A 27,034-nucleotide genomic window follows, 5' to 3' on the forward strand; every position below is an offset into this window, starting at 1 on the left:
CGTGGGTGAGACTGAGGTCCAGGCAGAAGCGCCAGGTGCCGCCTCACTGTCCTGGAGGGGACTTTAGGGGCTGAAGGGCGGGGAGCAATATGTCGGGTGCATACCAGTTTTATTAATGTGATTTTAAGGCCAATTGAAACTACTTTTATTCAGAGTAAGTCTACATTAAATTACAGTATCAACAATTGAGAGACATAGAACTTAGTCTAAGAAGCAGAAGCTACTGGTCTCTGATTGACCACATGTGATAAACTCACAACTGATAATTTACAAAGAGAAAAGAGGACACGCAAAGAGGGAGGGTTTTCATCTGGAAACCCATGAGATTTCATATTTTAAAGACGCATGTTTCAAAAAGGGAGAATCTTTTAATAATTTAGCACAAAAATCAAATGATATAAACTTGGTATATTCCAGAAAATATTGCTTTCAACACTTACACCATGATCAAAATTCCTTTGGTAGCTTTTAATCAAAACGAAACATGCTATTATGTAAAATATAAAGTACTTTTAAATGTTCTCACAAAAGTATCTTTGTTGTGGTTCCCACACGAACCAGCGTCCGCGGCGTGGCTCCCTTATGCACGCGCGTGACGGCAGGTGCCCATGAGGCCACCTCTGCGCCACACTGGTCTCCTTGAGGCGCTGATGTGGTCACGTGGAGGACAGCTGCCGCCCAGGGCCGTGAAAAGAGAACCAGACTTGACTGTCGCCATCGTACAAACACGCAGTTAGAACAGGTCACACAGCAGCCGCCCTTGGGCCGAGAACAGGGGCTGCCAGGCGCAGCCTTGGGACGGTGCGCACACACACACACACGCACGCACGGCTCCCGCTAATCCCCCACAGAGAAAGTTCACAAGCAACGCGGCGGAAGCAAAACGGAGACAGGGACGGGCTCACAGCGTCACAGGCGCCAGAGCGACCTCCTCTCCAAGGAGCGAGGCCTCGCGAGGAGCCTCGTCCAGAAACCAGGCCTCAAGGTTAAAACTTGGTGCAAAGGAACGAACAGAAGCTACTATGCAGGCTGTGTGATTCATCAGCTGTGACACTACGGGTTCTCCCTCATGTTCACCAGTCAGGGGCTCCTGTTCTGGGCCTAAGAGCTTGCGTCTGGAGCGCACGGTGGTCCTGCCGCGATGGAAGGCAGCACGCAGGGTCTCACACCTGCACACGCGCACACACACATACAGAGGACATCAGCTTCTGCACAAGAACACTGCTTACAAAGGAGACTGCCTGCCTACCCAACCTCAGCCACTCTGCGGAGCCCTGGAAATCATCAAGCGCCTAAAGGAACAGGAGGAAGAACTGGAGGGAAGACACATGCCACCTGCGAGTCCCGGAGCCCGGAAAGTGGTCCAAGGACGCCCGCCCCGTGCGGGCGCAGTGGCGGCCCAGGCACCGCGGAACGGGCTTCTCCCTGAAGGGGCGCTGTGTCTCCTGGGGGGCGGGCCTCAGGCCACGTAGTGGTACTGGTTCGGGCTGTCCTTGTCCCTCTCCATGTAGTCCCTGTCTATGAGAGACTCAATGCGCTTCTTCAGATCTCCAGGCTGGAAAAGAACAGCAGAGGCCCGTCAGAGGGCGTCTGGCTCACCTTGAGGGAGTGGGTCAGGGCGCATGTCTGAAGCATGTGGGTCACGTGATCAGGGCGCACGTCTATACACATCTGTGCAGGACCAGAAGCTCACGACAGGACAACTCAGACAAAGCTCCCTGCTTCAAAGACAGTGTCAACATCGTAGCGCGAGCAGATGTCTTCCAAGCAGGGCGGCTGTTGGGGGCCCGAGCCTGCAGAGCGTCCTGTAAGGAGACTGCGCCCCATGCTGTGCTCTCGTCACTGGCAGACACTACACTCACCCCGGTGGACGCTGTCCCCCGTGAGAAGGGGAGGCCGGGCCCTCAGGGCGCAGCTCTCCACCCCGACAGCTGCAGGCCTTGCCCTGTGGCCTCTGCTGAACGTCCAGGCCTCTGGTGCAGGGGGCCCTGACCCCCTCCCACCCACCCTGGGCTGGCGGAACCTGGGGGAACACATGGCCCCACTGGCCCGTCCAGCATCCGTCCACTGCCTGGTCCTCCTGAGCTCGACACCACAGTCACAGAGCCTCCCCGCTGCCCACCGGGACCCCTCAGACGCCGGCAGTGGGGAAACACTCCTGAGCAGAGAACCTGGGGCTGGGACCACGGCGGGAGGAGGGGAGGGCAGCTGCAGTCACCAACGTACCGGGGGAGGCTGCTCTCTCCCAGCACTCAGGGGAAGGTCTCTGTGGCAAGTGACCAGCAACGGCGGGGGACAGACAGCCGACTATAGAGGCCCTGAGACCCGGACGTGCGGTGCCGAGGGTGTGCAAACGCGGTGACTTGACAAGCCGACGCCTGCTTACCTTGACTGGGAACTTGAGCTGATTATACAGCTCGGAGACGAGCAGGTTGTGGCCCAGCGTCTTCCTCATCTTCATGATCCTCACAATGGCGGCATCGATCTGGTACTGCCGGTCCTGGAACACGCGCTCCGTGGTGCTCACCTGCTCCTCCACCTGTGGGAGAGGGCCCGCTGCCTGACTCAGCGCCGGCACCGCCTCTGTGGGGGCTGCCAAGCTCCAGGCAGAAGGCAGGCCAGACTGCGGGGGGACCCCTGTTCTGTTCTGCAGCTTTGTTCCAGTGAAACCACTGAACTTCAGCACCAAAATCAGTGAATTTATAGGAATAGTGACATCAATTAAAAGACTTATAGGTGCTGGCTTTGAAACAGAACTTGAAAAACAGAAACGACAAACTGCCCGGTAATACGTGACCCTGACTTCTAACAAAAGTGACAGTTCTAGTAGGTTGTCAGAGAACCCATTCAGGTTTTAAAATAGGAAGGGTGGCTGGAATGCTTTCTTAATGCTAAGGTAACTTCTAGCACAGAGAAATATTTCAGAGGAAAATTGAAACAGACTACTGGAACAATACAAGTAAATGTTCTTTAAAATGTGGTCAGAGGAAGGTCTTTGTTGAGCCGACCCTCGAGGCAAAACCTGCAGAGGAGCAGACTGGGCCCCCGCGGGACTCACGGGAAGGGCCCGCTCAGCGCGGCGGGACCACCCACCACCAGTCCCCTCAGCATGAACAGAGCGTCCCTGCAGGTCAGAGGTGGGGCATTACAGCAAATAGACCAGGGGCTCGAGCTCAAGCAATTAGTTAAAAAGACAGAAAAGCACCAGCGGTGACCCATGAAAGCGCAGGGGCAGGCCAGGGAAGCACTGCAGGTGCGCGGCCGAGAGCTGGACGCCGGCACTTCCTCTCCAGTCTCAGCCCCGTGGTGCTGTTACACCCACGTCAGAAGATGAAGAGCTGAGGATTCGGACAGCCACATAATTTGTATGAGCTTCTAAATGGCATAAAGATGCTCAGGGGACTCAAAGAAAGTCGCACTGACTTGGCCATGAAGCATCCTGTGCTCCCCAGGGGGGAGGGCGCAGGCAGGTGGGGAGCTGGAGGACCCCCAGAAGCTGGAGACTGGAGCCTGGCGCGCACTCACGTCAGCAAAGCTCCTGTCCTCTGACCCAGAGAGTCCAGGGTGAGGAGCTGAGACTCGAGAGAGCCAAGCCAGGGGCCGAGAGCATAAGTGAGGCTGGGCAGGGCCCCTCAGCTGAAGGAAGGGCCAGGGGACGAGAGAATGGCCGGGGGTGGGCACAGCTGCTAGGACAGGTCACCAGGTGTGGAACGAGGCACTCCCTACACAGACACAGGTGGGCTACAAAGACCTCATCTGGGACATGTCTGTGTGGACAGCAAGTTAACCGTTAGACGCATGTCCTTCTGAGTTTCACTCCTATCCTGAGTATAAAACTAGTAACATTTATGCTAAAGCATCGCACAGACACGAGTGTGTAATGAGGGCCGAAAGTTCCTATAGACCTACGATCCCCTGTGAGCGGGGAAAGCGGAGGAAGCGGATACATACCGTCTCCTTCATCTGAATCTGATTGATCTTTATCCGAAAGAGCTTGTGCTTGAACTCTGCATTGAAGAGGAACTTGTCTCCATCTTCCACCTCCTTCCCTTTGGGACTCTTGAGGAGGACACGGGCTTTGCCACAGGCCAGGGACTGCAGCGTCCTCCGCAGTTCGCTGTCCTCTATGCCAGTGGCCATCTTGATGTCCTCGAAGCTGAAGCCGTCCCCTTCGTTGAACATGAGCAGCACCAGCGTCTGGAACAGGGACACCTGGAACTCCTTCTTTCCCTGAAAGAGGAGGAGCCACGCAAGTGTGTCTGCCAGCCTGCGAACGCCTGAGACAGTACTGACTAGTCCCCAGGTGAGGAGATGCCCTGTGTGCCGTGTGCTGAGACAGAACTGACTAGTCTCCAGGTGAGGAGATGCCCTCACGAACCTGTGTGCGGCGTGCTGAGACAGTACTGACTAGTCCCCAGGTGAGGAGATGCCCTCACGAGCCTGTGTGCGGCGTGCTGAGACAGAACTGACTAGTCCCCAGGTGAGGAGATGCCCTCACGAGCCTGTGTGCCGTGTGCTGAGACAGAACTGACTAGTCACCAGGTGAGGAGATGCCCTCACGAGCCTGTGTGCAGCGTGCTGAGACAGAACTGACTAGTCACCAGGTGAGGAGATGCCCTCACGAGCCTGTGTGCTGTGTGCTGAGACAGAACTGACTAGTCACCAGGTGAGGAGATGCCCTGACGAGCCTGTGTGCGGCGAGCTGAGACAGTACTGACTAGTCCCCAGGTGAGATGCCCTGACGAGCCTGTGTGCGGCGAGCTGAGACAGTACTGACTAGTCCCCAGGTGAGGAGATGCCCTGACGAGCCTGTGTGCGGCATGCTGAGACAGTACTGACTAGTCCCCAGGTGAGGAGATGCCCTGACGAGCCTGTGTGCTGCGTGCTGAGACAGAACTGACTAGTCCCCAGGTGAGGAGATGCCCTGTGTGCGGCGTGCTGAGACAGAACTGACTAGTCCCCAGGTGAGGAGATGCCCTGTGTGCCGTGTGCTGAGACAAAACTGACTAGTCCCCAGGTGAGGAGATGCCCTCACGAGCCTGTGTGCCGTGTGCTGAGACAGAACTGACTAGTCCCCAGGTGAGGAGATGCCCTGTGTGCGGCGTGCTGAGACAGAACTGACTAGTCACCAGGTGAGGAGATGCCCTCACGAGCCTGTGTGCGGCATGCTGAGACAGTACTGACTAGTCCCCAGGTGAGGAGATGCCCTCACGAGCCTGTGTGCGGCGTGCTGAGACAGTACTGACTAGTCCCCAGGTGAGGAGATGCCCTGTGTGCCGTGTGCTGAGACAGAACTGACTAGTCTCCAGGTGAGGAGATGCCCTGTGTGCAGCGTGCTGAGACAGAACTGACTAGTCCCCAGGTGAGGAGATGCCCTCACGAGCCTGTGTGCTGCGTGCTGAGACAGAACTGACTAGTCCCCAGGTGAGGAGATGCCCTGTGTGCTGTGTGCTGAGACAAAACTGACTAGTCCCCAGGTGAGGAGATGCCCTCACGAGCCTGTGTGCCGTGTGCTGAGACAGAACTGACTAGTCACCAGGTGAGGAGATGCCCTGACGAGCCTGTGTGCGGCGTGCTGAGACAGAACTGACTAGTCCCCAGGTGAGGAGATGCCCTCACGAGCCTGTGTGCGGCGTGCTGAGACAGAACTGACTAGTCACCAGGTGAGGAGATGCCCTGTGTGCGGCGTGCTGAGACAGTACTGACTAGTCCCCAGGTGAGGAGATGCCCTCACGAGCCTGTGTGCGGCGTGCTGAGACAGAACTGACTAGTCCCCAGGTGAGGAGATGCCCTGTGTGCGGCGTGCTGAGACAGTACTGACTAGTCCCCAGGTGAGGAGATGCCCTCATGAGCCTGTGTGCGGCGTGCTGAGACAGAACTGACTAGTCCCCAGGTGAGGAGATGCCCTGTGTGCCGTGTGCTGAGACAGAACTGACTAGTCCCCAGGTGAGGAGATGCCCTGTGTGTGGCGTGCTGAGACAGAACTGACTAGTCACCAGGTGAGGAGATGCCCTCATGAGCCTGTGTGCGGCGTGCTGAGACACTACTGACTAGTCTCCAGGTGAGGAGATGCCCTGTGTGCGGCGTGCTGAGACAGAACTGACTAGTCACCAGGTGAGGAGATGCCCTCACGAGCCTGTGTGCTGCGTGCTGAGACAGAACTGACTAGTCCCCAGGTGAGGAGATGCCCTGTGTGCCGTGTGCTGAGACAAAACTGACTAGTCCCCAGGTGAGGAGATGCCCTCACGAGCCTGTGTGCCGTGTGCTGAGACAGAACTGACTAGTCACCAGGTGAGGAGATGCCCTGACGAGCCTGTGTGCGGCGTGCTGAGACAGTACTGACTATTCCCCAGGTGAGGAGATGCCCTCACGAGCCTGTGTGCTGCGTGCTGAGACAGAACTGACTAGTCCCCAGGTGAGGAGATGCCCTGTGTGCCGTGTGCTGAGACAAAACTGACTAGTCCCCAGGTGAGGAGATGCCCTCACGAGCCTGTGTGCCGTGTGCTGAGACAGAACTGACTAGTCACCAGGTGAGGAGATGCCCTGACGAGCCTGTGTGCGGCGTGCTGAGACAGAACTGACTAGTCCCCAGGTGAGGAGATGCCCTGACGAGCCTGTGTGCGGCGTGCTGAGACAGAACTGACTAGTCCCCAGGTGAGGAGATGCCCTGTGTGCGGCGTGCTGAGACAGTACTGACTAGTCCCCAGGTGAGGAGATGCCCTCATGAGCCTGTGTGCGGCGTGCTGAGACAGAACTGACTAGTCACCAGGTGAGGAGATGCCCTGACGAGCCTGTGTGCGGCGTGCTGAGTCAGAACTGTCTAGTCCCCAGGTGAGGAGATGCCCTCACGAGCCTGTGTGCGGCGTGCTGAGACAGAACTGACTAGTCACCAGGTGAGGAGATGCCCTCATGAGCCTGTGTGCGGCGTGCTGAGACACTACTGACTAGTCTCCAGGTGAGGAGATGCCCTGTGTGCGGCGTGCTGAGACAGAACTGACTAGTCACCAGGTGAGGAGATGCCCTGACAAGCCTGTGTGCTGCATGCTGAGACAGAACTGACTAGTCCCCAGGTGAGGAGATGCTCTATGTGCGGCATGCTGAGACAGAACTGACTAGTCCCCAGGTGAGGAGATGCCCTCACGAGCCTGTGTGCTGCGTGCTGAGACAGAACTGACTAGTCCCCAGGTGAGGAGATGCCCTGTGTGTGGCGTGCTGAGACAGAACTGACTAGTCACCAGGTGAGGAGATGCCCTCACGAGCCTGTGTGCGGCGTGCTGAGACAGTACTGACTAGTCCCCAGGTGAGGAGATGCCCTGACAAGCCTGTGTGCGGCGTGCTGAGACAGTACTGACTAATCACCAGGTGGGAAGACATCACTAATTTTATTGATTAAAATATTAGCCCTTCGATCACTTCATTTTACTGACTTCAAAAAGCCAGTGTTGAGTTATATTGAATAATCCCTCCTTTTCTTTCTTTGCTACCAAAGTCTACTGGCAATTTAAAAACATCTTTTCATAAACATGCTTCAAAAACATAAAAAGTGACACAGGACTTGCCTCCTTGAACTCGGCTTTCAGCACAGCGTGGCCCAGCGTCGTCTGCCACTGAAGCTTCCGCCCACTGTGTTTCCCCAGATAAAACGTCTTGAACACTTCCTGTAGCTTGATCATCTGTCAGCAAAGGAAAGCGAGTGTGATTATGCTGTACATGCTTACTCTGACAATACCGACGGCTCAGTGCCCAAGTTCCCAGGACACCGCTGGGCTGAATGAGGCCTGCTCCGCGCGCTGACAGCTGCCCACCGGCACGCGGCCCCGTGCTGCCATCATTTCAACAGCTCCTTCCAGGGCCGTTGGGGCCTCCACCTCCCTCCTGAGGCCCCGTAGGCTTCCTCGGCCCCTTCCGCAGCCTCTGCGCCCAGGAGTGTTGGCGGTCCACGTGGTCAAAGCCCGCGTTCTTGTCCGGCTGCGCCCAGTGGGACGACCCTCGCTGCACCTCCTCTTGCCCCAGGGGAGGCCCTGGGACTCTGGCCTGTCCCTGCCACCCCTCCAGGCCTGACTAGTCCTGCAGCACACGCATGTGCAGGCACACCCTGGGTGGAGGGAGGTGGGGGGAGTGTCAACCAGCAGGGACAGATGGGGCTTGGAGGTTTTCTGGGGAAGAGCGTCTACTTGCAGGGTCACACCAGCCCCAGGAGCGTGAGAGTGCCGGGTGGAGTGTGGGGAGGGGCACAGAGCCATCCCATCGCGTGGGGAGACGTGGGAGGGGGCGCCAGGTCTGGGACAGCTGTGATGGTCCCGGGGTGGGGGACTGGAGACACAGGCTGGAGGCTGAGAGGGAGGGAGTTGGGGCTTCCAGGGAACATGTGCATTCAGGGTACAGGGCAGAGGAAAAGGAGGGGAAGACGCGACAGAGACTGACTAGGGGGCCAGAAACAGGAGATTGCAGGAGACTCTGCTCCGGGAACAGGAAGGGCAGATCCAGGCGGCAGCATGTCTGCCCGGGTGCCCGCGCCTTGGGTCCAGCTGTTCCCCCCTGGAGGCCCTGGGCCCACGCTGGCAGGCACACCCCATCCCCCTCAGAGGGCCCGTGTCAGCCACACACACACCATCCCTGCCCTCTCAGGCCCTGGCTCTGGTATGACGGGTGGGAGCATCAGCCAGACAAGGAGGCCCGAGGCTCCCACGCGGGAGCTTTTAAAACCAGTGCCTTCGTTGACAGGCAGCCGGCGGACAGAGACAAGGAGTGTCCACTGTGAATGCTGCTCCCAGAGATGACACAGATGGTCAGGAGAGCGTGAGATTTCAACACTCCCCGAGGTGTGTGGGGCCCTGGAGCACTGGTGTGTGAAAACCAGGCCGCAGGTTCTTGAGAACGCTCACCTCTGGAGTCAGATGCACCTCCATGGGTGTGTATGTTGGCCAGTAGCCCATGGTCAGTATGTTCACGGTCAGGTCTATGGAGCCCGGGTCACTCTGATTCTGCATGTACTGCAAACACAAGAAACCAAGACAGATGGTCACCTTAGACTACCACCCAAAAGAATCACTCTATTAAAAAACGAGTGATCCTATTTCCAAACTACAGTTTACCTTGTTTTCATTTGTTTGAGACCCTGGAACATAGTCCACTGAAGCCACACACCCTGTTCTAAAGTCACTGGGAATGTTCTTCTTTAGTTTTGTCCCAAATATGGGTCATTAAACACATTTAAGTCAGAGTTTCAAGTGCACTTTTAGGAATTCTTTTTCTTTCTCTTCCAACTGTGTCACACAGCTGGCAGGACCCTAGTTCCCAGACCGGGGGTTGAACCTGGGCCCTCGGCAGTGGAAGCCTGGGGTCCTAACCACTGCACTGACAGGGAATCCCCAGGGGTTATGTTTCTTTTTCATTTTGAAGTGTTTTGAACGTGTGAAACATTTAACAGTGTAATTTTTAAAGACAAGGATTTTACATAGTTCACATACTTATGTACATGATCATTTCACAGAATTTAAGATAGTGTATTTTTTAAAAAGCTGTTTCATTTGAAAAGAACACAACTTGCCTGCTTGAAATGAACCATGATGTCCTTGGAGAGCTCCATGTCCTTGAACATGCCCTCCAGCTTGCTGGTGAAGGCGGCCCCACACTCTGGACAAAGTGGGAGGTGGGTGAGCATTGGGAGGCCCCGTGCGGGGGTGCTCACCCCACCCCTGGACGCTTACCATGTTTCAGCTTCGACAGCATAGATTTCTCAGCGTCGACAGAGGCACTTTTCCCAACCAGGAGTCTTTTCGCTAAATCTTTTTTGTAAAATGCTTCAAACACGTCTTTACCTATTTATAAGCAAGCAAGAACCATGTAAGACATTTGACAGTTACTGTGAAAATGTTCACCTCAGCAGCTGACTCAGCCTGAGGCGACCACATGTGTATGTGAGCCAGCTCTTCCCGTTGAATCCCTACAAACCCCCTTGCTCCGTCCACAGCAGCCGCCACCCGTCCTCTGTTGACGGGGCTGGGGAGAGACGGCCGGCGGGAGCTGCAGCCATGTGCCCAGAGCCCCGCTCACCGTGGATGAACCGGAAGAGGATCATGACCTTGTCCAGCATCCTCTCCAGCTCCTCGTCCGTCGCCTCCTTGTTCCCTGCTCTCAGCTTCGAGTCTACGTGCTTTGCTGTAGGAGATGAGGTTATTTCAAAAATAAGCGTTCACTATACAATACATATCCTAAATACAAGAAGGAAGATCTTTAATTTCTGTAAGAAAAAACTGAACACTCGGAACTTTCCCAAAATGACATTATTATGTACTAAAACGGCAAACACCTGATGTTCTAAGATCTGTGCTTTCAAGGCACCCGAGAACACACTCCATGGTCCCACACTGGGGCTTCCTGGCACAAAAACTGCAGCAGCCCACCAGCAGGATGTGCCGAGACACACGGCCAAGGCTTCCTTACATGGAAGCACTCCTCTCAGGGCTGACCCCGTAGGGACAGAGTGGCTCTGCCTGCCCTCCTGCTTTTGACGCACAGGCTGCCTCGACCTGCCCGAAGGGAGAATCCAAGTTCCCGAGGGTCTGAATGTGTCTTTAGAGAAACCACAGTCTATAAGGTGGCACAAAGGCCAAATCAAACAGGTGCATTTGAATGTCTCCTCCTGTTGCTCTTCTTAGCTCTTGCCCTTATCGTTCTTTATTCTGAACATCGCAAACATACACACTTGTATTGTCACCTCCACTTTCCCACTAGGCACCTTCAACAGCCCACACCAGAACTCAGTCCTGCCCGCTGCCTCTGAACAATTCCAAAAAAAACTGCCTCACTGATGAGACTCCATGAATCCTGAATATATTTTGATGTTATCATGAAATAAGTATACAAAGGGAGCATGTAAAAGAGATGCCAATCAATCCCACCACATTTAATACTGACTGGAGGATACAAGGTTGGGACTGAACAGACATCTCCTGTCCCGCACTGTCCAGAGGTCAACAGTCGCCCTCCTGACGTTCGTCCCTACACGACACACCCAGGCCAGTTTCTGAGCAGGAAGAGCTCTGGAGCTGGGGGCCGTGCAAGCCAGGACACATCTTCTGTCTCTCCCTTCTCTCGTGACGCCAGGCTCCATCTCATCACAAAACCACCACCACATGCCCCCTGGTGGAGACAGCACGTGCTCACATACAGATTTAATACACACGTGAGCACACGCTAGTGTCTGGTTGTTGGAAAGGCTGTCCTTTTCAGCCCCATTCCCGTCCTCCCCATGAGGCGCCTGAACTGCTGGGAACACCTCTGCCTGAGTTGTGCTTTATCTTTCACGTGCTTCCTACCAATCAGCTCTGCAGGCTTATTGGGCCTCTTGTTGATGAACGTCTCAAAGGACTCTTTCATCAGGTTGATGAACCTCTCGTTCCGCTGGAAGCACACGTCTATCACATGGTCCACTCGGTCCTTGAAGTCCAGCAGGTCCTGCACCATGTCTTTGTCTTTTTCAGGATTGATGACAATTGTTGTCCCGAAAGTCTGCAAAAACACACCAAGTTAGCAGCAGGGCCCTGATACAGCAGTTTTTCTCCTGCTATCAAACAATCATGATGGTTTAACAAATCGATCACTTCCAATATTAAATGCTAAATCATTTCAGAAGTTTCATAAATTTAGTCCACATTCTAAAAATTAAGTGGGTATGCAACTAAGCTTTAAGGTTACAATTCTGCTTCTGGAAGAACTTTTTCTTATAAATCCCTCACATGTAAATTAATCCTATTTATCTTTTACACCTGTTTGGACTTCCTAACTACAGTTCTTTCTCTTTCACTTCTAACTGTGGTTTAGACTCTGGTTTTTAGCCTGCATTTTTATTTAAGAAATGCTATGAAAACATTACTAGAAGTCTGTATGACAGTATAGTTGGCTATTTGACGACACAAACTGCTGGCTTTCACAAGACACACGAGGAGCTCCACGTCATAGGTGCGCGTGGGGCAGACTATGGTGCAAAGGCTCAGGTGAAGCCGCACAGAGGCTCCTGGAGGGGGGCCTGGTACGACCTGCAGGGGTGGGGGGCAGTGTCACGGCTCATCCTCAGCAGACACTGGGGCTGTGTTCACGATTCAATGTCTCCTGCCCAGACTGGATGCTGCAAAGGTGCCCTCCTGTGTCAGGACCTGTGCCCGTTCTTTGGGGACCCCTGGGCAGAACCCTCGACCTCCTTGGCCTTTCCCGGCAGAAAGCCCAGTGCTGACCAGGCCTGAGTTGCTTATGCCTCTCAGCTCAATACAGTGGCACAAGCTCTTGGGGGTATGAGTGCGTGTACAAGCTTTCCACAGTCCTGACTGTTCCATCTTTCTTATTGAGTTGAATCTCCTTCCTGATGGTTACAGAGCCACAGGCAGCAAGAAGAGCGAGCGTGTGCCTCGTGCACCCAGCCTGGTTCCCCAATGCTGACATACGGGACCCAACCGAGTGGCAGCGCAGCCAGGACCCTGACCCTGACACAGTTCACCCGACATCTCCTCCAGATGGGTCACAAGTCCACCTACAACTCACCAACTGTGCGCCACCTGAGCCCAGCACCAAGATGAGCCAGCCAGCACCACACAGGTCACTCCTGTTGCCTTTTTATAACCAAAACATGCATAAATCCTGGATTTCTAGGAAACAAAGCAGCATGACCCTACCCAGACATACCAAAATGTTTAACAGTTCCCGCTGAGCCAAGCATGAAATCATGTTTCAACAGCAGATTCACAAAAACAACATTTTGAAAACCACGACTATAGAACTCTGCTAGTACTTATGCTGACAACAAATGGCCAAACAGCAACTTTAAGAACATTTACACCTGGATGCTATTTATCCCCAAGACCATGTGTGCGAGGGGCCCAGGAGGCGATGGGCAGGTCCAGCCAGGGCCCCCTGACCTTGAAGGAGCGGAGGCAGCTCTGGCCCGGGGCCCGGGTGGCCACTCCCCCGCCCCCGGGGCCGCACACACCTTGATGTAGTCGCTCCAGTGGTGCAGCAGCGCCTGCTGGCCGCCTCGCACGCGGCTGAACAGCTGGTACATCTGCGTGAGGTCCGGCACTCGGTTCTCGTCCAGCAGGTGGTCCAGCCCTGAGACCACACGGCAGCGTTAGCTCTGGTGGGAGGCGGACACGGGCCCCACAGCTGTCCGCCGCGTGTCCACGCTCATGGTCAGCCTGTCGTGCCCGAGCCCGCCAGTGGCTGGGGTCTTTCAGCCCCGACAGGACCCCTGGGACTTTAGCCTGAACCGTCTGTGCTCCCTGCCCCCTCCCTCAACACAGCTGGTAACCAAGGCCCCCCACGGGCTGAGGGCCACCACCTTCGCTGACTCATACTGACTGTTACAGCAACGGCCCCACGTTGTCACAGCGCTGCACCAACTCTCTCCCTGAATGCAGGACAAGCGGTCAGTGCACACACGAGAGGTGGGAAACCTACCTTTCTGCAGAATTGCTGTTAAATGTTCTCCTAAGAGCTGCTTCTCCACACAGGCGATCAGCGGTTTCCTGGTTGGGGGGAGCGGGGAGCACAAGGAGCCTGTCAACCAGGAGTGACGGGACCACGCCAGTGCCAACTGCCTCGGGCCCCTGAGTCCAGGGAGGAGGGCAGCAGCAGACGGGGCGCCCACGCATAGAGGGGCTGCCGGCGGCCCTCACGCCCCAGCCAGCTGCACTGTAGTCCCTGGGGCTCCTGGACCCTGCCCTCAGTCCTGCCCCGCTGGGTCCCACAGAGCCCCGCCGCCTCCAGCTGCCCCTCTGCCCTCACTCCAGTCTGCATCCTCCCAGGATCACACATCGAAACCCGACTCCTTACAGAGGCTGGGAATGTCACAGGCAACAGAGAACCTGACAACCTGGAGACGGCCACGTGGGGTTGTCCCCTGCACAAGGGGACACGGCACCCTTCGGGGTCCAGGCCTCTGCTCGCTGAGCACTGCTCTCAGAGATCAGAGCCCTGCTGCACTCCCAGGACTTACTAACCTTGGGCCCACTCGAGGGACTCCTCCCTGCACCACCTCACGTGACCCTCATGGCAGCCCCAGACGGACAGAGGCTGGCAGTCATGTGGACTCCAGGCACCGAGGGCTCAGCATCTGAGCTGTGCCCATGCCCTGGGGAGGGGGCATGCGGCCGGGGGCTCATTTATCAGCCTTCTGCCTCTGCTGTCTCTGAAAATCACCTTTTACTCTGTGACCTTTGAGTCATCTGATACTGCAGAAGCCACCTCAGTGCTCCTCAAAACCCTTCCCCAGGGAACCCCCCTTCTCTACAAGTCCTCTGCTTAGCTGGCGGTCACTTCTCAGTGAGACGGGGGGGCGGGGGGGGCTCTTCTGCAGCACCTGCACACGGGCGTGTGAGCCCGCAGGAGGGTGTGAAGGCGCAGCCGCGGGGCCTAGTACCAGGGGCTGCAGGCTGGGGCGTCCCACCAGGTGCAGCCTTCTGTCTCCCTGCACCCCCAACCCCCGCAGTCCCCAAGGCACCTCCAGCTCCGCGTCTGGGGACAGCCCGCTTCTGCTCCGGCCCCCTTTCTCTCGAGCTGACACACTGCCCCTTCCTTTCATTGCCCCCGCTCCCCCACGAGCCACCACAACCCACACAGTTTAGCACTTTCCCCCTTAAAAACAGCTCTCTTTTTCATCTCCCACATCTCTGCTCTGACCTCCCTTGCTTGAATAAACATTACGTGCCTGACACAGACACTCAAAAAAGTTCCCCTTGAACTTCTCCTTAGATACTCATTGATTTAGAGAAAAAAATTAGATGAAAAGAGAAAATAATGGGACTGAGTAGCAAAATAATCACAGCTCTATCAGTACATCAGATGTCCAACCAAAGTTTACAACCAAAACTGCCTGCATTCAGTGATACGCCATTAACACTTTTATAAATTACAGATTCATAACATAAATTAAAAATGGTAAAAAGACACCAAGTATCTCTGCCCGAATCACTCCTTTGGACAGGAACTCAAGACAGGCCACTGAATCAGTGTGACTTACGACTATTGAATAATCACAAGTAATAAGCAAACTGCTTGAGGAGCAAAAATACGTCCAGGGCCAGGGAGCAGCGAGCGCGTCTGTGAGACGTCCCGTGTGTCAGGGAGCGGAGGGGACACTGTCCCCAGGAGGCCCCTAGACGGAGCCCAGAGCTGTACTCACTGTGTGCTGTGATCTAGGTATGTGATCACGCGGTCCGCCTCCTCCTCCAAGCGCTTACTCACATGGTCAAGATACTCTGGAACCTTCCAGAAAGAACAGTTAAACACATCAGCAACAAAACACATTCCTCATGTGACCCAAGAAGCTCAAATATTGCTTTAGTAAAAGAAAAAGCAGAATTGCACGCAAGCCCAACGGAAATACCGACTAAAGGGAGTGGGGAAGGGACGCAAGGCCTGGGACAGGTCACGGCACCTGGGTCCACGCACGGTGCAGCCAGCGAACACCAACCACACGCTTTCTCCAGAGGCCCAGAGTGGCCGCAGGGGCTCTCAAATCACACCCCGAGTTTCTGGGGGCGAAGGGTGTCCATGCTGTCACCTGCCTGCACGGCAGGGGCCCAGGGATAGGGTCCCTGAGGCCCTGGCCTGAGGCAGTGGCCAGGCTGCCCTGCAACATCAACTGCCCCCGGGGCCTGCCTCTGGGCTGGGCTCTAACGCCCGAGAAACCAGCTAGCGAGGCGTCAGCGTTCTATTACCGCCACCTGGCATCCCCCACAGCTTTTAGGGTCATTTTATTCAGTGTCTCACACAGATGAAAATTTTTAACGTATTGGGTTTATCTTTCATAGCTAAGCATTATCTTTAGAGAATCCCCTGGCGGTCCAGTGGTTAGGATGCCACGCTTCCACTGCAGGGGGGCACAGTTCAATCCCTGGTCTGGAAACTAAGATCCTGCAAACTGCCCAGCACAGGCACCCCTCCCCGCAACACACACACACACACAATTATCTTTTATCATCTTGTTTCAGCTTGAGCTCCTTTATGTAAATCAGAAGCTGCTTTTCTGGGTTTTTTAATGGGGGGATGGCAATGGAGAAGTTTCTAAACTAGGGGGAGAAAACCCTCAAAATACTAAGAAAGAATCTCACTACTGGGAATTGAAACTAGACTGTAGCTTTCAGAAGATTTTCAGTAGAATGTTTGCATGTGTGAAAAGACAGATGCTTAGAAATCACACTTGGATACACATCTATAAAAACGAAGTAAGGCACTTTAGAAACGTCTCGGTGACTCACCTCTCTTTCTTGCATTAACCTTTGGCCTTCTGCAGCATATAAACAATTTGTTTCTTCCAAAAATTTCAGTTCAAATGAGTCTTTATATACCTAAAAAACGAGCAGAGTTACTAGCCAATTACAGCGAAGAAACCTCTCATCCTGAAGGCTGACTCCTCGGCGAGGGCGGCTGGCTGCGCTGCCACGTCCCTGGCTCGAGGGTGGCTCCCTCCTCGGCCTGGGTGCAGGGCTAGCCTGAGTGGTTACCCGCCTAGAGGGAAAACACTCCCGTATGTTCAGCCAACGCTTTAACGACGTGGGTCTCCACTGAGGTCTGACCCGGTTTGCGGGGGGTTGGAAGCCGGGCCCACCTGGAGGTCGGACAGCATGCCCAGAAGGCTCCGCAGCAGGCTCCGGTCCACTGCCTCGCCGCTCCGCTCCCGTTCCACCAGCAGCAGGATGCCGTCGATGGTTTTCGTCTGGACCATTTTATCACTGATGATGTGGTTTCTAAACAGCTCTAACCCCATGTCCCTGCACAAACAGAAAAAACTAGATGTGTCAGGTTCACTCTTTACAAATTTTGGGTGAAGCTCCAGACACACTTACTTGCTAACTCACTAGTGCATGTGTTAACTTTTTAAAAAAAATTTTCCTTTTTGACAGTCTGGCATGCCTTGCTCTTCTTTTGTCATCCAGGTGGCCTGTTTCCTGTGTGAGTCAGTGGTCCCCCTGCCCTGCCCGGGGCCCTGGGGTCTCCTGTCCTCCGTGTTCCCTGAGCCCATGCTCCAGCTGCTCCATCTGTCCATGCCACAGGACCACAGAGTGAGGATGCAAATCAGAGCCAGTCACCCGTCCTCAGCTCACTGCCCGAAGATTCAGGAGGAAGTCTGGCCACGGCCACAGGCATCCTCTTCTGGAAGCTGAGCTCTTGGCTCAGGCTCCAGCAGCTCCCACTCAGCCAGCAGGATATGCCCTCACCCCCTCCACCCTCCAACGCCCACAAGCCTTGTGTCCCGGGCACACCACGCAAATCAGGACTGACCATCCATGTGGATGGAGGCCAGGAGGGCCGCGGCCAAGCCAGGACAGGCTCCTACACAGGCTGAGCTGCTCGGGCCCAAGGCCAGGAGGCACTGAGCGGGGACCTGGGCGATGGGGGCACAAGGTCCCGGCTCACGGGGCCCCCCAAAGGCCTGTGTGAGGAGCAGGTGGAAGCCGGGTCCCCGCACTCAGCTGATCAGCAGAGCACTGGGAGGCGGTGTGGCACGGACCGCGTGCCCGGCCCCTCCAGAGCAGAGTGAATGGTGGAGACTCTGTGCCTACTGGCCTGTCCCAAGGTTCCATCACCTGCAGGAGAACACGCAGGACTGCCAGCCGCCAGCTCGGCGGCCACCCCCCAGGGACCGACGCCCTGGGCTGAGGTTCACCAGGGGGCCCGGCGAGCGCGGAGGACAGACAGTCAGGCACACGTGGCAGCCGCAGTGCAGACACTCACCAGATGGAGGGCAGCGTGGAGTTCTGGAGCACGTACGTGCGGTCCAGGAACAGGAAGATGCTCCGGATCATGATCTGGGGGCAGAGGGCTGGGTCAGTCCACCCCAGGCCTCTGAGCAGTCATATCGCTGTCTCAGATCTAACACACGGCTGCCTCACCAAGACCCTCACGGCTGACGTCCCTGAATTTAATTGTTCCCCTTGGTGCTGGCTTTTCCTCTTTAATCCAGAAGATCTGACTGGACGGATTTCACAGCACTCGGCCTCTGAGACACGTGTGACCTCAGTCCCTTCCTCACTGACGTGCTCAGTCTCCTGAGCCTGGGCTTAAGCATTCCTTCCTGGCACGTGGGCATGCAGCTCTACAGGTTCAGGGGGTGTGGAGGGCCCAGGACTCTCTTCTCAGGGAGCTCCCCAGACTCTGTCGAGAAGCTTTGCTCACAGAAGTAAACAGAACCTTCCTGACGGATGTTCGCCTGTTTTTACGACTCAAGCGGAGCTTGGCCCAGAAGACTCTCTTGTTGCCGCCTACTCACCTCCGTGAGGAAACAGAAGCGTTCAGCCCACCCGGGAGAGCTACTGATACTACCTCTGCTCTCCCTCTCCTGACTGTCAGCTAAGTCACCCTGAAAACTCACATACATAAAGTCAAATCAGAATCTATATCCACTAAGTCTAAGCCTGGCTGTCTATAGGTGCCGGGAAGCCCTGGGATTCGGGCTTGATTCTCAGGCACAAACTGAGGCCAAGGGAAACTTCAGAGGCTCACCAGGAGTCACAGGCCCGGGGTCACCTGTGTGTGTGGTCTGAAGGCCCTGAACAGGACAGGCCCCCAGCCCCGCCCATGGCCCGCTTGCCTTCCCCGAGGGTGAGAAGAAGGGGCGAGGCCACGCACTGTGAGAAAGCCACCTGGCTGGATGAGCAGCGGGCGTCACCCTAAGCTGCCCAAACCCCCGCCCGGCAGAGCCAGAGGCTGGAGAGGAGGCCCGAGGGGACCAGTGCACCGAGCCGGCAAAGGGAGGAGGCACCCGCGACACCGGCATCGCAGAGGCCGTCAGCAAGCTTACCATCTGTCTGCAGTGATCCTGCCAGCATGTGTTAATCTTCTTGAGAAACAACACACTGTCTAGTGAGTCTGTGCAGACCTGCTAAGGAAAGCTTCAGAAACATCGGCAGATTTATTGCAATTTTTACCCCTTAATTTCAGCTCTCTTCACCACAGACTACTGCATGCTATTTAGTACTCAAGAGTACTGAAAGACCGGAAGCTCAGAAGCCACAAACGTGGTTTCTCAGTCCCCACACAGCCCTGCCTGTGATGCACCTGCCTGCACTCACCTGCCCCATCCCTTCGAGCCCACCTTGTTCCCTTCCCTCCCCTGCCAGGGTCCTGCCCCAGGCTCTGCAGACACTGCCCCAGAGGGAGGAAGTGGGTCTGCTGACAACAGCAAAGGTCCAAGATGGTTTCAGCCAGCGAGGCCCTAAGCTGAAAACCACTGAGCCACCCCCAACCTGCAGACTGTGAGTGGACAGGCAAGGGCTGGTTCATGTTGCCAAGTTTGTGGAAACTGGTTGTAAATCACAGAAAACTAACAAGAGTTTTAAGAACAAGAATAAAAAATAGCAGAACTCAAACTTTAAGATATTTTTCAGAACGTTTCCTAAATACTTCAAACCAGACTTAAAAATGGACACTCTCACTTTAATCAGATCAGCAAAGAAGTTTAAATGGTAAAAAATTCCACTTCAAAAAAATCTGTTTTGTAGGGTTGTATGATATAAATGCAAGGTTTTGTTTCCATAAATAAAACTTTAAAAGCTTTTGTTTTGATATTAAGGATATTCATTCATTCTTTATTCTATTAATGTTCAGTTTCAAAATATTTAGGTAATGAATAGGAATCGCCCAAATCAAACAAGGATATTCTCTGAACTGGAGGATCTGTGCTTGGACGTGGCCCTCGCAGGCCTGGCGCAGTTGCTGGTAGAGCGTCGGGGACACTTTGTGGGAGCAAAGGTTTTCAACAGCCTGAAGACAAAAGGAATAACGAGTCATTCACTATGAATGAGAAACTTGTTCTTTAAAAAAGTGTATTTGTATAAACCGCTATAATCGTAACAGAAAGGCGCTCCTTCACCACTTACACAGTCTACAATACACCATCACAGTGATTCAGGGCCATCACTGTTGGAACACCAGAGACCAGCAAAGAGTGGCCCACAACAGCAGGGACCCAGAACACGGACACGACTGCGCCCCGATGCCCGCCTGAGGACGGGGGCCCCCGAGGGGGCGTGCCCCAGGCCGGGCCTCTCCAGACCCGCCCAGGCTCCCTGCTCGGCAGCCTCTAACCCTGGCCGCACTCCACTCACGTGAAGACCACAGTGGGCCTGAGCCCATGGGCCCGTCTGCGGAGGGGCTGCAGGGAGGAGTGAGCTGACCCTGAGGATCACAATGTGAAACCAGGCCAGGAAACACCTGCTCCAGACCCTGAGACCACCCATGACAGGGGAGGGGACAGGAGATCCAGGCCCCTTCAGGCTCCCGAGTAGGTGACGGTCCAAAAGCTCAAGGACCAAGGTCCCGAGGGCGGGGTGACACTTAAACTTGTCTTAAATTAATGAAGAAACAAGTGTTTGGGGTGGGAACAATTTTCAAAAAATATTATCAATCCACATCAAAGAATACTTGTATATTCTTACCAGTTCTAATAAAATTTTTTTTCAAATCTCATGTACAAGATCAGCACCTGATCCAATCCAAACATGAAATACTATGAAGAGAAATGCAGTGTTTCTACTGCCTATTTCTGAGCTATTTAAGAAAGTATGCGAGATATACAGAACGGACACATTTTAGAATCTTTACTCAAATGTAAGGGCAACTTACGTTTTTATAGCTATAAAGAAAATAATTATGTAAAGAAATACATAATATATAAAACACATGCGTACTTATAAAGTTCAAAAGAGAACATGAAATAATGATAATAATTAAGAAAACAAGAATACCTTTCCCTTACATTCTGTGTTAATGAGAACAAGGCGTTCCCATCCACGTTTTCTTTCTATATCCTTTACCTCCTTTCTCAAACTTAATGGTTTTATAATTCAGCCCAAGACCAACTGTCCTTTTCCCACTTAAAATAAAAAGGGGGATAATGTCCTAACAAAGACTTTTGTTCCAGTAGGTAGTCATTACAAATATAATTATTACAAAGTAAGTTTTTACTATAATACATGAAGAAAACATTTTTTTGGTAAAAATCAAGATAAGCTCAGTGGCGCATGTCCTTCAAAGAAGAACATCTTTTTTTTTTTCCATTTATTTTTATTAGTTGGAGGCTAATTACTTTACAATATTGAAGTGGTTTTTGTCATACACTGACATGAATCAGCCATGAAAGAACATCTTAATCAGAGGCATTTTCTGAACGCTCCAATTCCTGAAGCAGGTGTCAGTGTCCCCAAGACAACCTTTTCCCGGCTATGAGCTTTTTGGTGAATTCTGTAACCAGCTCCCCCTCGTATGTGCCCTGCATGGCACGTGCTTACTATTTACATGAAGTCCACTGAGACTGTTTTTAACTCGGAATCTGGAGCGCACTTAAAGCCACAAGCCAAGTGCCGGGGCACCAGGCGGGCCTTTGCTGAGTCACTGCTGGCGTCTTCGTGTTACAGCCGCCCTGTCACCTGCTCTCCCCCTGCAGGGGGGCGGCGGGGCAGGGGCGCCACAGGCCTTTCTCCCCAGAACTAGTGCAGGAGGTTTAGGCACACTTGGAGATTCAGAAGCCCCTCTCAGGGTGCATGAAGCCCCCATGGAGTCATGGGGGCAGCGCAGGGGTCTAGGGGGTGCAGCGCCCGGAGGGGGTGAGCAGGACCCGGGCCCCACGGGCAGCAGGCCCGTGGTTTGGTGTTTCCTCGGCCAGCCTCGCGGCCAGCAGCCTCCCAGCCCCGCCTCCCTCTCCACAGTCCCACACCCGCTTTGCACAGGCTTATCTGTGTCAGGACAGACAGTGCCCCAGCAAAACACTGACCCTGAGAGAGCGCCTCCCACGTCTAGGAGCAAAACAGCCTCGAGGGGAAAAGTGAAAAACAAACACCGCCCTCTGAGCCCGGGGGAAACCACACCCCTGACCATTCCACAGACAGACAGGCCGGGGCCCTGCCCTCGGCCTCAGCAGCAGCCCCGGCGGACACCCAACTGGGTGCCAGGCGTGTCTAAACACCACAAGCCCACCGCACGGGAGGAGCCCCCACCTGGATGCTGTCTCCCCAGGTTCCCACCCACGAGAAACCAGTAAAAAGCAGTGCAAAAATGAAACAAGGACTTGGGCCTGAGCATGTGGCGAAGTCCGAGGGGACAGGACGCCCACCCTCCCAGCCCCAGTCCCAAGTCTGGACATGATTCCCTCATACAGAGGGCTGACTTCCAGGAGGGACCAAGCTGCTGAATTACAGAATCCTTCCTGTTAAGCTTAAGACAGCTGAACTTGAACATTATGTTTCTGAATAACTTATGCACTGAATTCACTCTAATTTACACTCTCCAACAGGCCATCAAATAAAGCGTCCACCTGTCTCCCACTTCCTGGGCTCCCTTGCTCTTCCGAATCCACCTTGTAGATGCATTAGCACCCGAGTCCACCCCATGCTCCTTCCCCAAGCTCACCAGGTACAGGGGTCATGGAGACATTTACCCCAGGACTCAACACCAGCAGCAAGGCCGTTCTCAAGTGCGAGTTCCCTGCAACAGGTCTGAGTCTGAGCATCAGAACCAGTCTGAGACCCACACAGATCAGACTTGAGGCTGCAGAGGGGCAGGGGGACGAAGACCGATGCCCCGGGAACCGGCGGGCGGCAGATGCAAACTCTTATACTCAGGACAGGCGAGCAACAAGGGCCGCCGTGGAGCACAGGGAGCCACAGCCAAGCTCCTGGGATAGACCACAAGTGAAAAAACATTAAAAAAAAAAAAAAAAAAAAAAAAGAACATATATGTCAAATGCGTATATATAAGAATATATACGTAAAATATAAGAACGTAGATAAAACTGACTCACTGCACTGTACTGCAGAGATTGGCATAGAACTGTAAGTCAACAAAACTTCAATTTTTAAAAAAGTCAAAAGCAAAACAAAAATCTAGTCTGAAATCAACACACAACCTTCCCATGAAACACTTCTTGAAAATGTTCAGGTTCCTGTGGTTTCACTGAGCTGATGGGTAGAACTAAGACATAGACACCCAGACACACTTTCTTCAGTGAGCTAGGATTTCACACCTTAATTCAGAAAAGATCTATGCATTCAAAATCTCCTCCTCCTCGCATTATGGGAGGAAAATGACTGAGTGGTATGTGGATCTACTGGTTTATCATCATGATCAGAATATCCCTTTCCAGCAAATGAAAATGAAGCGAGAAATGGCAGATGGGCTGAAGTTGCCCTCGGCCTCCACGGGCCTGGCTGCCTGCAAGGGAGATGCTAGACCCACTTTGGGGAAGCTGGCCAACATCAAAACAAGAGGTCCTCCCTCCAACATCCTGAAAACCTCCTCAAACAGAACCAACCTTGTAAGCTCTGGTGAGGACTGTTACTTGAACAAAAGACTCTGGCAAAGTGCGTCCCACCCCCCACAGGAAAAGCTGGGGCTCTATGCTTAGGCCCCAGGGCAAGCACTGTTCAGGCCGTTGGAGGCCAGGATAACCTCCCCGTCACGTCACCTACTCTCCCCCCCCAACCTGCGCCACGGGACCTGAGCAGCTCACTCTGCAGACACACACCACTCTGAAGTTCTGAGCAGCCAGGCGCCTGCCCATGCACCTGCCTCCAAAGGCCAGCCACTGGCCCCGACAGGCCCTCCAGAGACACCCCCCCCCAAGGAGGAGTGGGGCCACTGTGGGGGGAAGCACCCTGAGCCTCAAGGTCCCAAGACACAACACCATAACACCTGGAAACACCATTTGTGATAATATCCAAGGTAACCACGATGAAACACATCCTGGGTAAAAGTACAGCTAAGAAAACGCTGAGTAATTAATACCAGTCAAATCTCCAGGAAAAGAGCAATCATGACCCTAGCTGAAAGACGTAATATTTTACTAAATTAAAAGCCCCTGAGTGTGGGCATGTGGTGGGACACTTGCTTCTGGCCCAGACACAGCAAAGGAAAAGCCTCACTCTGCTACTGAAATAATATACAAAATCGCAGTTTCCAAAGCACCGCACACTGGGTTCTGAGAGGCAGTGACCTCGGCAGACAGAAGACAGACAAGCACTGACCCCTCGGGCGTCCAGCGCCCAGGCTGCAGAGCAGGCGCCCGGAGCTGAGGACTGCGTTGGCAGCGGGGCAGTCAGTCCTGGACAAAGCCCTGCCCTAGTGCTGCCTGGCACACCTTAAAGTCAACAGTCTAAAAGGTCAAACTGACTCCAAATAATTTAACCAAGTTAGGAACAAAACTCAAGAATACTCACAGAAACATAAAAGCATCTAGCACACAAGTCAAAACCCACAATGTCTGGCACCCAGTCAGAGCTACCACACAGGCAAAACGGGAGGAAAACAACGCCAGTGGAGAGAAAAATCAACCACGCCATGCAGCCCGGAATGGAGACGTGGCAGATCAGGATGCAGAAGAGCTATGACCATGTCCACACGTCAAAAAAGCTAACTAGAGACAGGGAAGATACAAAAAAGATTCAAAGTGAACACATAGAGAGGAAAACAACGCAGGGCTGAAAATTACACCGGATGACATTAATGGCAGATTAGACACCGCAGAAGAAGAATGAACTTAAAGAAGTGGATAAACTGAATAGCTTCATATCCACTAAGGAAATCTGTAGTTGAAAATCCTTCCAAGAAAGCCAAGATGGCTTCCCTGGGGAATTCTCTCAAACCTTTAGAGAGAAATAACCAACTCTATACAAAGTCTTCCAGAAAATGAAGAGAAGAGAATATTTCCAATTCATTTTTTGAGGCCACCATTACTGTGGCACCAAAACCAGACACAGACATTACATGAAAATAACACATCAACATCCTCTGTGGTCACAGGTACAAAAACTAACAAATGACTGGCAGACTGAATCTAACAGCACATTAAAAAAAAAAATACTCATGACCAAGCAGGATTTATCCCAAAATGAAAGACCAGTCTAAGATTTGAAAATCAATCAATGTAATTAGCAAACGAAAACAAAAAAAAAAATCAGACGACCACCTCGACAGTCACAGAAGAATTTATCAAATTCCAACATGTATTTCTGATAAAAATGCTCAGCAAAATAGGAACAGAGAGGAACTTCCTTAAATTGATAATGCGTATTCTGGAAAAACCCACAGCTAGCATCGCATGATGTTAAATGATGAAAGACTAAAAGCTTTCTTTCCTAAGACTGGGAACAAAACAAGTGTACCTGCTCTTTACATTTCTATTAACCATCAGAGGCTCTAAACAGTGTAATCAGGCAAGAAAAGGAAATAAAAGGAATGCAGATTAGAAAGGGAGAAGTGAAGTTATTTCTATTCACAGGCAATGTGACTGTCTGTATAGAAAATCCAACGGCATCTACAAAAAAAGCTACCAAAAAAAGTGCAATCAGCAAGACATAGTAAAGAAGATCAATGTATAAAATCATTTGTATTTATATGTACTATCAAGAAATTAAAATTTATACCACCTTTCCTGACACTATAAAAACATGAACCGCTTTAGGGATGAACCTCACAAGGCCCGTGCAGTGGAACTACAGACACTGCTGAGATGGAGCAAAGCGAGCGGCCCCTGGTGACTGGCTGGGCCGGTACCATTGAGGCACAGCTCTCCCCACGCTCCCCTAGCGTTCCACAGAGTCCCACCTAAAATCCTGGAGCACTTTTCTGAGAAACTGGCAAACAAATTCTAAAATTCATACGGAAATACAATGGACCCTAGAACAGCCAAAACAAGTTTATCCTAAAAGGGATAAAGCTGGAGGGTCAACGCTCCAGACTTTGAGACTTAGGGCTCTCATGCAGACAACAGTTTCAGATGAAGGGACAAAGCAGCTCGCTGGGGGAAGTTCAGACGCCTCGCCACGTGGCACTGGGCCGAGCGGACATCCACAGGGAGGACAACGAGCCTGGATTCACACCTCGCAAGAGACACAGCCACTCACCTGCAAACAGGTAATACACCTGGATGTGGAACGGAAAACCCTGAAATGTCCACAAGGAGATAAAACAGAGAATCTATACCTCCTCAGACTTCTCAGACACTACAAGCACAATCCATAAAAGACCAAACTGATACAAAGACTTCATCAAAATTTAAAACTTCTACTCTCTGAAAGCCATAGTTAAAAGAATCAAAAGGCAAGTTATAACCTGGGAGAACATAAGTGCAAGGCAAATATCTGGAATACCACATGTACCTAGAATACATAATAACCCCAAACACTTGATGGTAAGAAAATAAACAAGACTATGAAAAATAAGCAGATGTGAACACACACTTCAGTAAAGCAAGTATGAGGAATGGCAATGGGCACAAGAAAAAATACTTCATATCATTAGAGAATTGCAAATTAAAACCAAGGTGAAATGCTACTACATACCAAACTAGAACAGCAAAAATTAAAGACTGACAATACCAGACATTGGCATGGGCATGGAGCATCTTAAACTCTCACACAGCACTGACAGACAAAATCATGACACCTCTTTGAAAGAGCTATGAAAGGTCTTATGAAACCCAGACATTCATTAACTCAGGATAACCAACCGTGGTACCCAGAGTACTCAGTGACAAAGAAACCAGTTACTGTCAAAAGGCCCACACCAAATGCAGAAGCACTGCCCTAAGCGAAAGGAGCCAGGTACAAGAGGCTGCAAGAGGCATGGTTCTGTTTAGATGAGGTTCTAGAAATGGCAGAATGCACTGACAGACAACAAATTAGGGACTGCCAAGGACTGGGAGTGAGGCAGGATGGCTGGCTGCACAGTGGCCTCCGGGCACTGTCTGTGGTGACAGAATGTTCTACAAGTGGACACATCGTTCAAACCTACTCAAGGACACATTCCATACCTTAATAAAGTGGTTAAAACACACAACAGACATAAACTTAAGACAAAGAAGGCACACATGTTCATCAAACTGTCACCAGCAGTCTTCTTTGGGTGGTAGGAATTGAGGGGATTTCATTTTCTTCAATGTGCTTTTTGCAGTTTCCGTAATTTTTATACTGTAATTGCTTATGTAAACATGAAAGGTTTTACTTATTTATTTACAATTATCAAACTTTAAATTCTTTATGTCACA

At 52.7% G+C, this 27,034-nt stretch overlaps 1 protein-coding gene across 1 annotated transcript in view; it reads right to left on the reverse strand.

Annotated features, from left to right (window-relative positions):
* Positions 1–121: 121 nt before the first annotated feature.
* Positions 122–27,034, reverse strand: part of CUL4A (cullin 4A) — a 28,790-nt gene continuing 1,877 nt past the window's right edge. Inside the window, exons 3-19 of the mRNA XM_070471373.1 lie at positions 19,655–19,758; positions 18,797–18,866; positions 17,731–17,804; positions 16,604–16,766; positions 16,254–16,343; positions 15,176–15,258; positions 13,453–13,520; positions 12,986–13,104; positions 11,322–11,514; positions 10,057–10,161; positions 9,711–9,821; positions 9,551–9,636; positions 8,886–8,993; positions 7,560–7,673; positions 3,952–4,230; positions 2,387–2,539; positions 122–1,555 (exon numbers count right to left, since the gene is read on the reverse strand). Coding sequence (XP_070327474.1) covers positions 1,460–1,555; positions 2,387–2,539; positions 3,952–4,230; positions 7,560–7,673; positions 8,886–8,993; positions 9,551–9,636; positions 9,711–9,821; positions 10,057–10,161; positions 11,322–11,514; positions 12,986–13,104; positions 13,453–13,520; positions 15,176–15,258; positions 16,254–16,343; positions 16,604–16,766; positions 17,731–17,804; positions 18,797–18,866; positions 19,655–19,758 — 2,016 coding nt within the window. The 3' untranslated portion in view covers positions 122–1,459. The remainder of the gene's footprint in view (positions 1,556–2,386; positions 2,540–3,951; positions 4,231–7,559; positions 7,674–8,885; positions 8,994–9,550; positions 9,637–9,710; positions 9,822–10,056; positions 10,162–11,321; positions 11,515–12,985; positions 13,105–13,452; positions 13,521–15,175; positions 15,259–16,253; positions 16,344–16,603; positions 16,767–17,730; positions 17,805–18,796; positions 18,867–19,654; positions 19,759–27,034) is intronic.

The sequence above is a fragment of the Odocoileus virginianus genome, chromosome 8 (assembly GCF_023699985.2).
Source record: "Odocoileus virginianus isolate 20LAN1187 ecotype Illinois chromosome 8, Ovbor_1.2, whole genome shotgun sequence".
Taxonomy (NCBI): domain Eukaryota; kingdom Metazoa; phylum Chordata; class Mammalia; order Artiodactyla; family Cervidae; genus Odocoileus; species Odocoileus virginianus.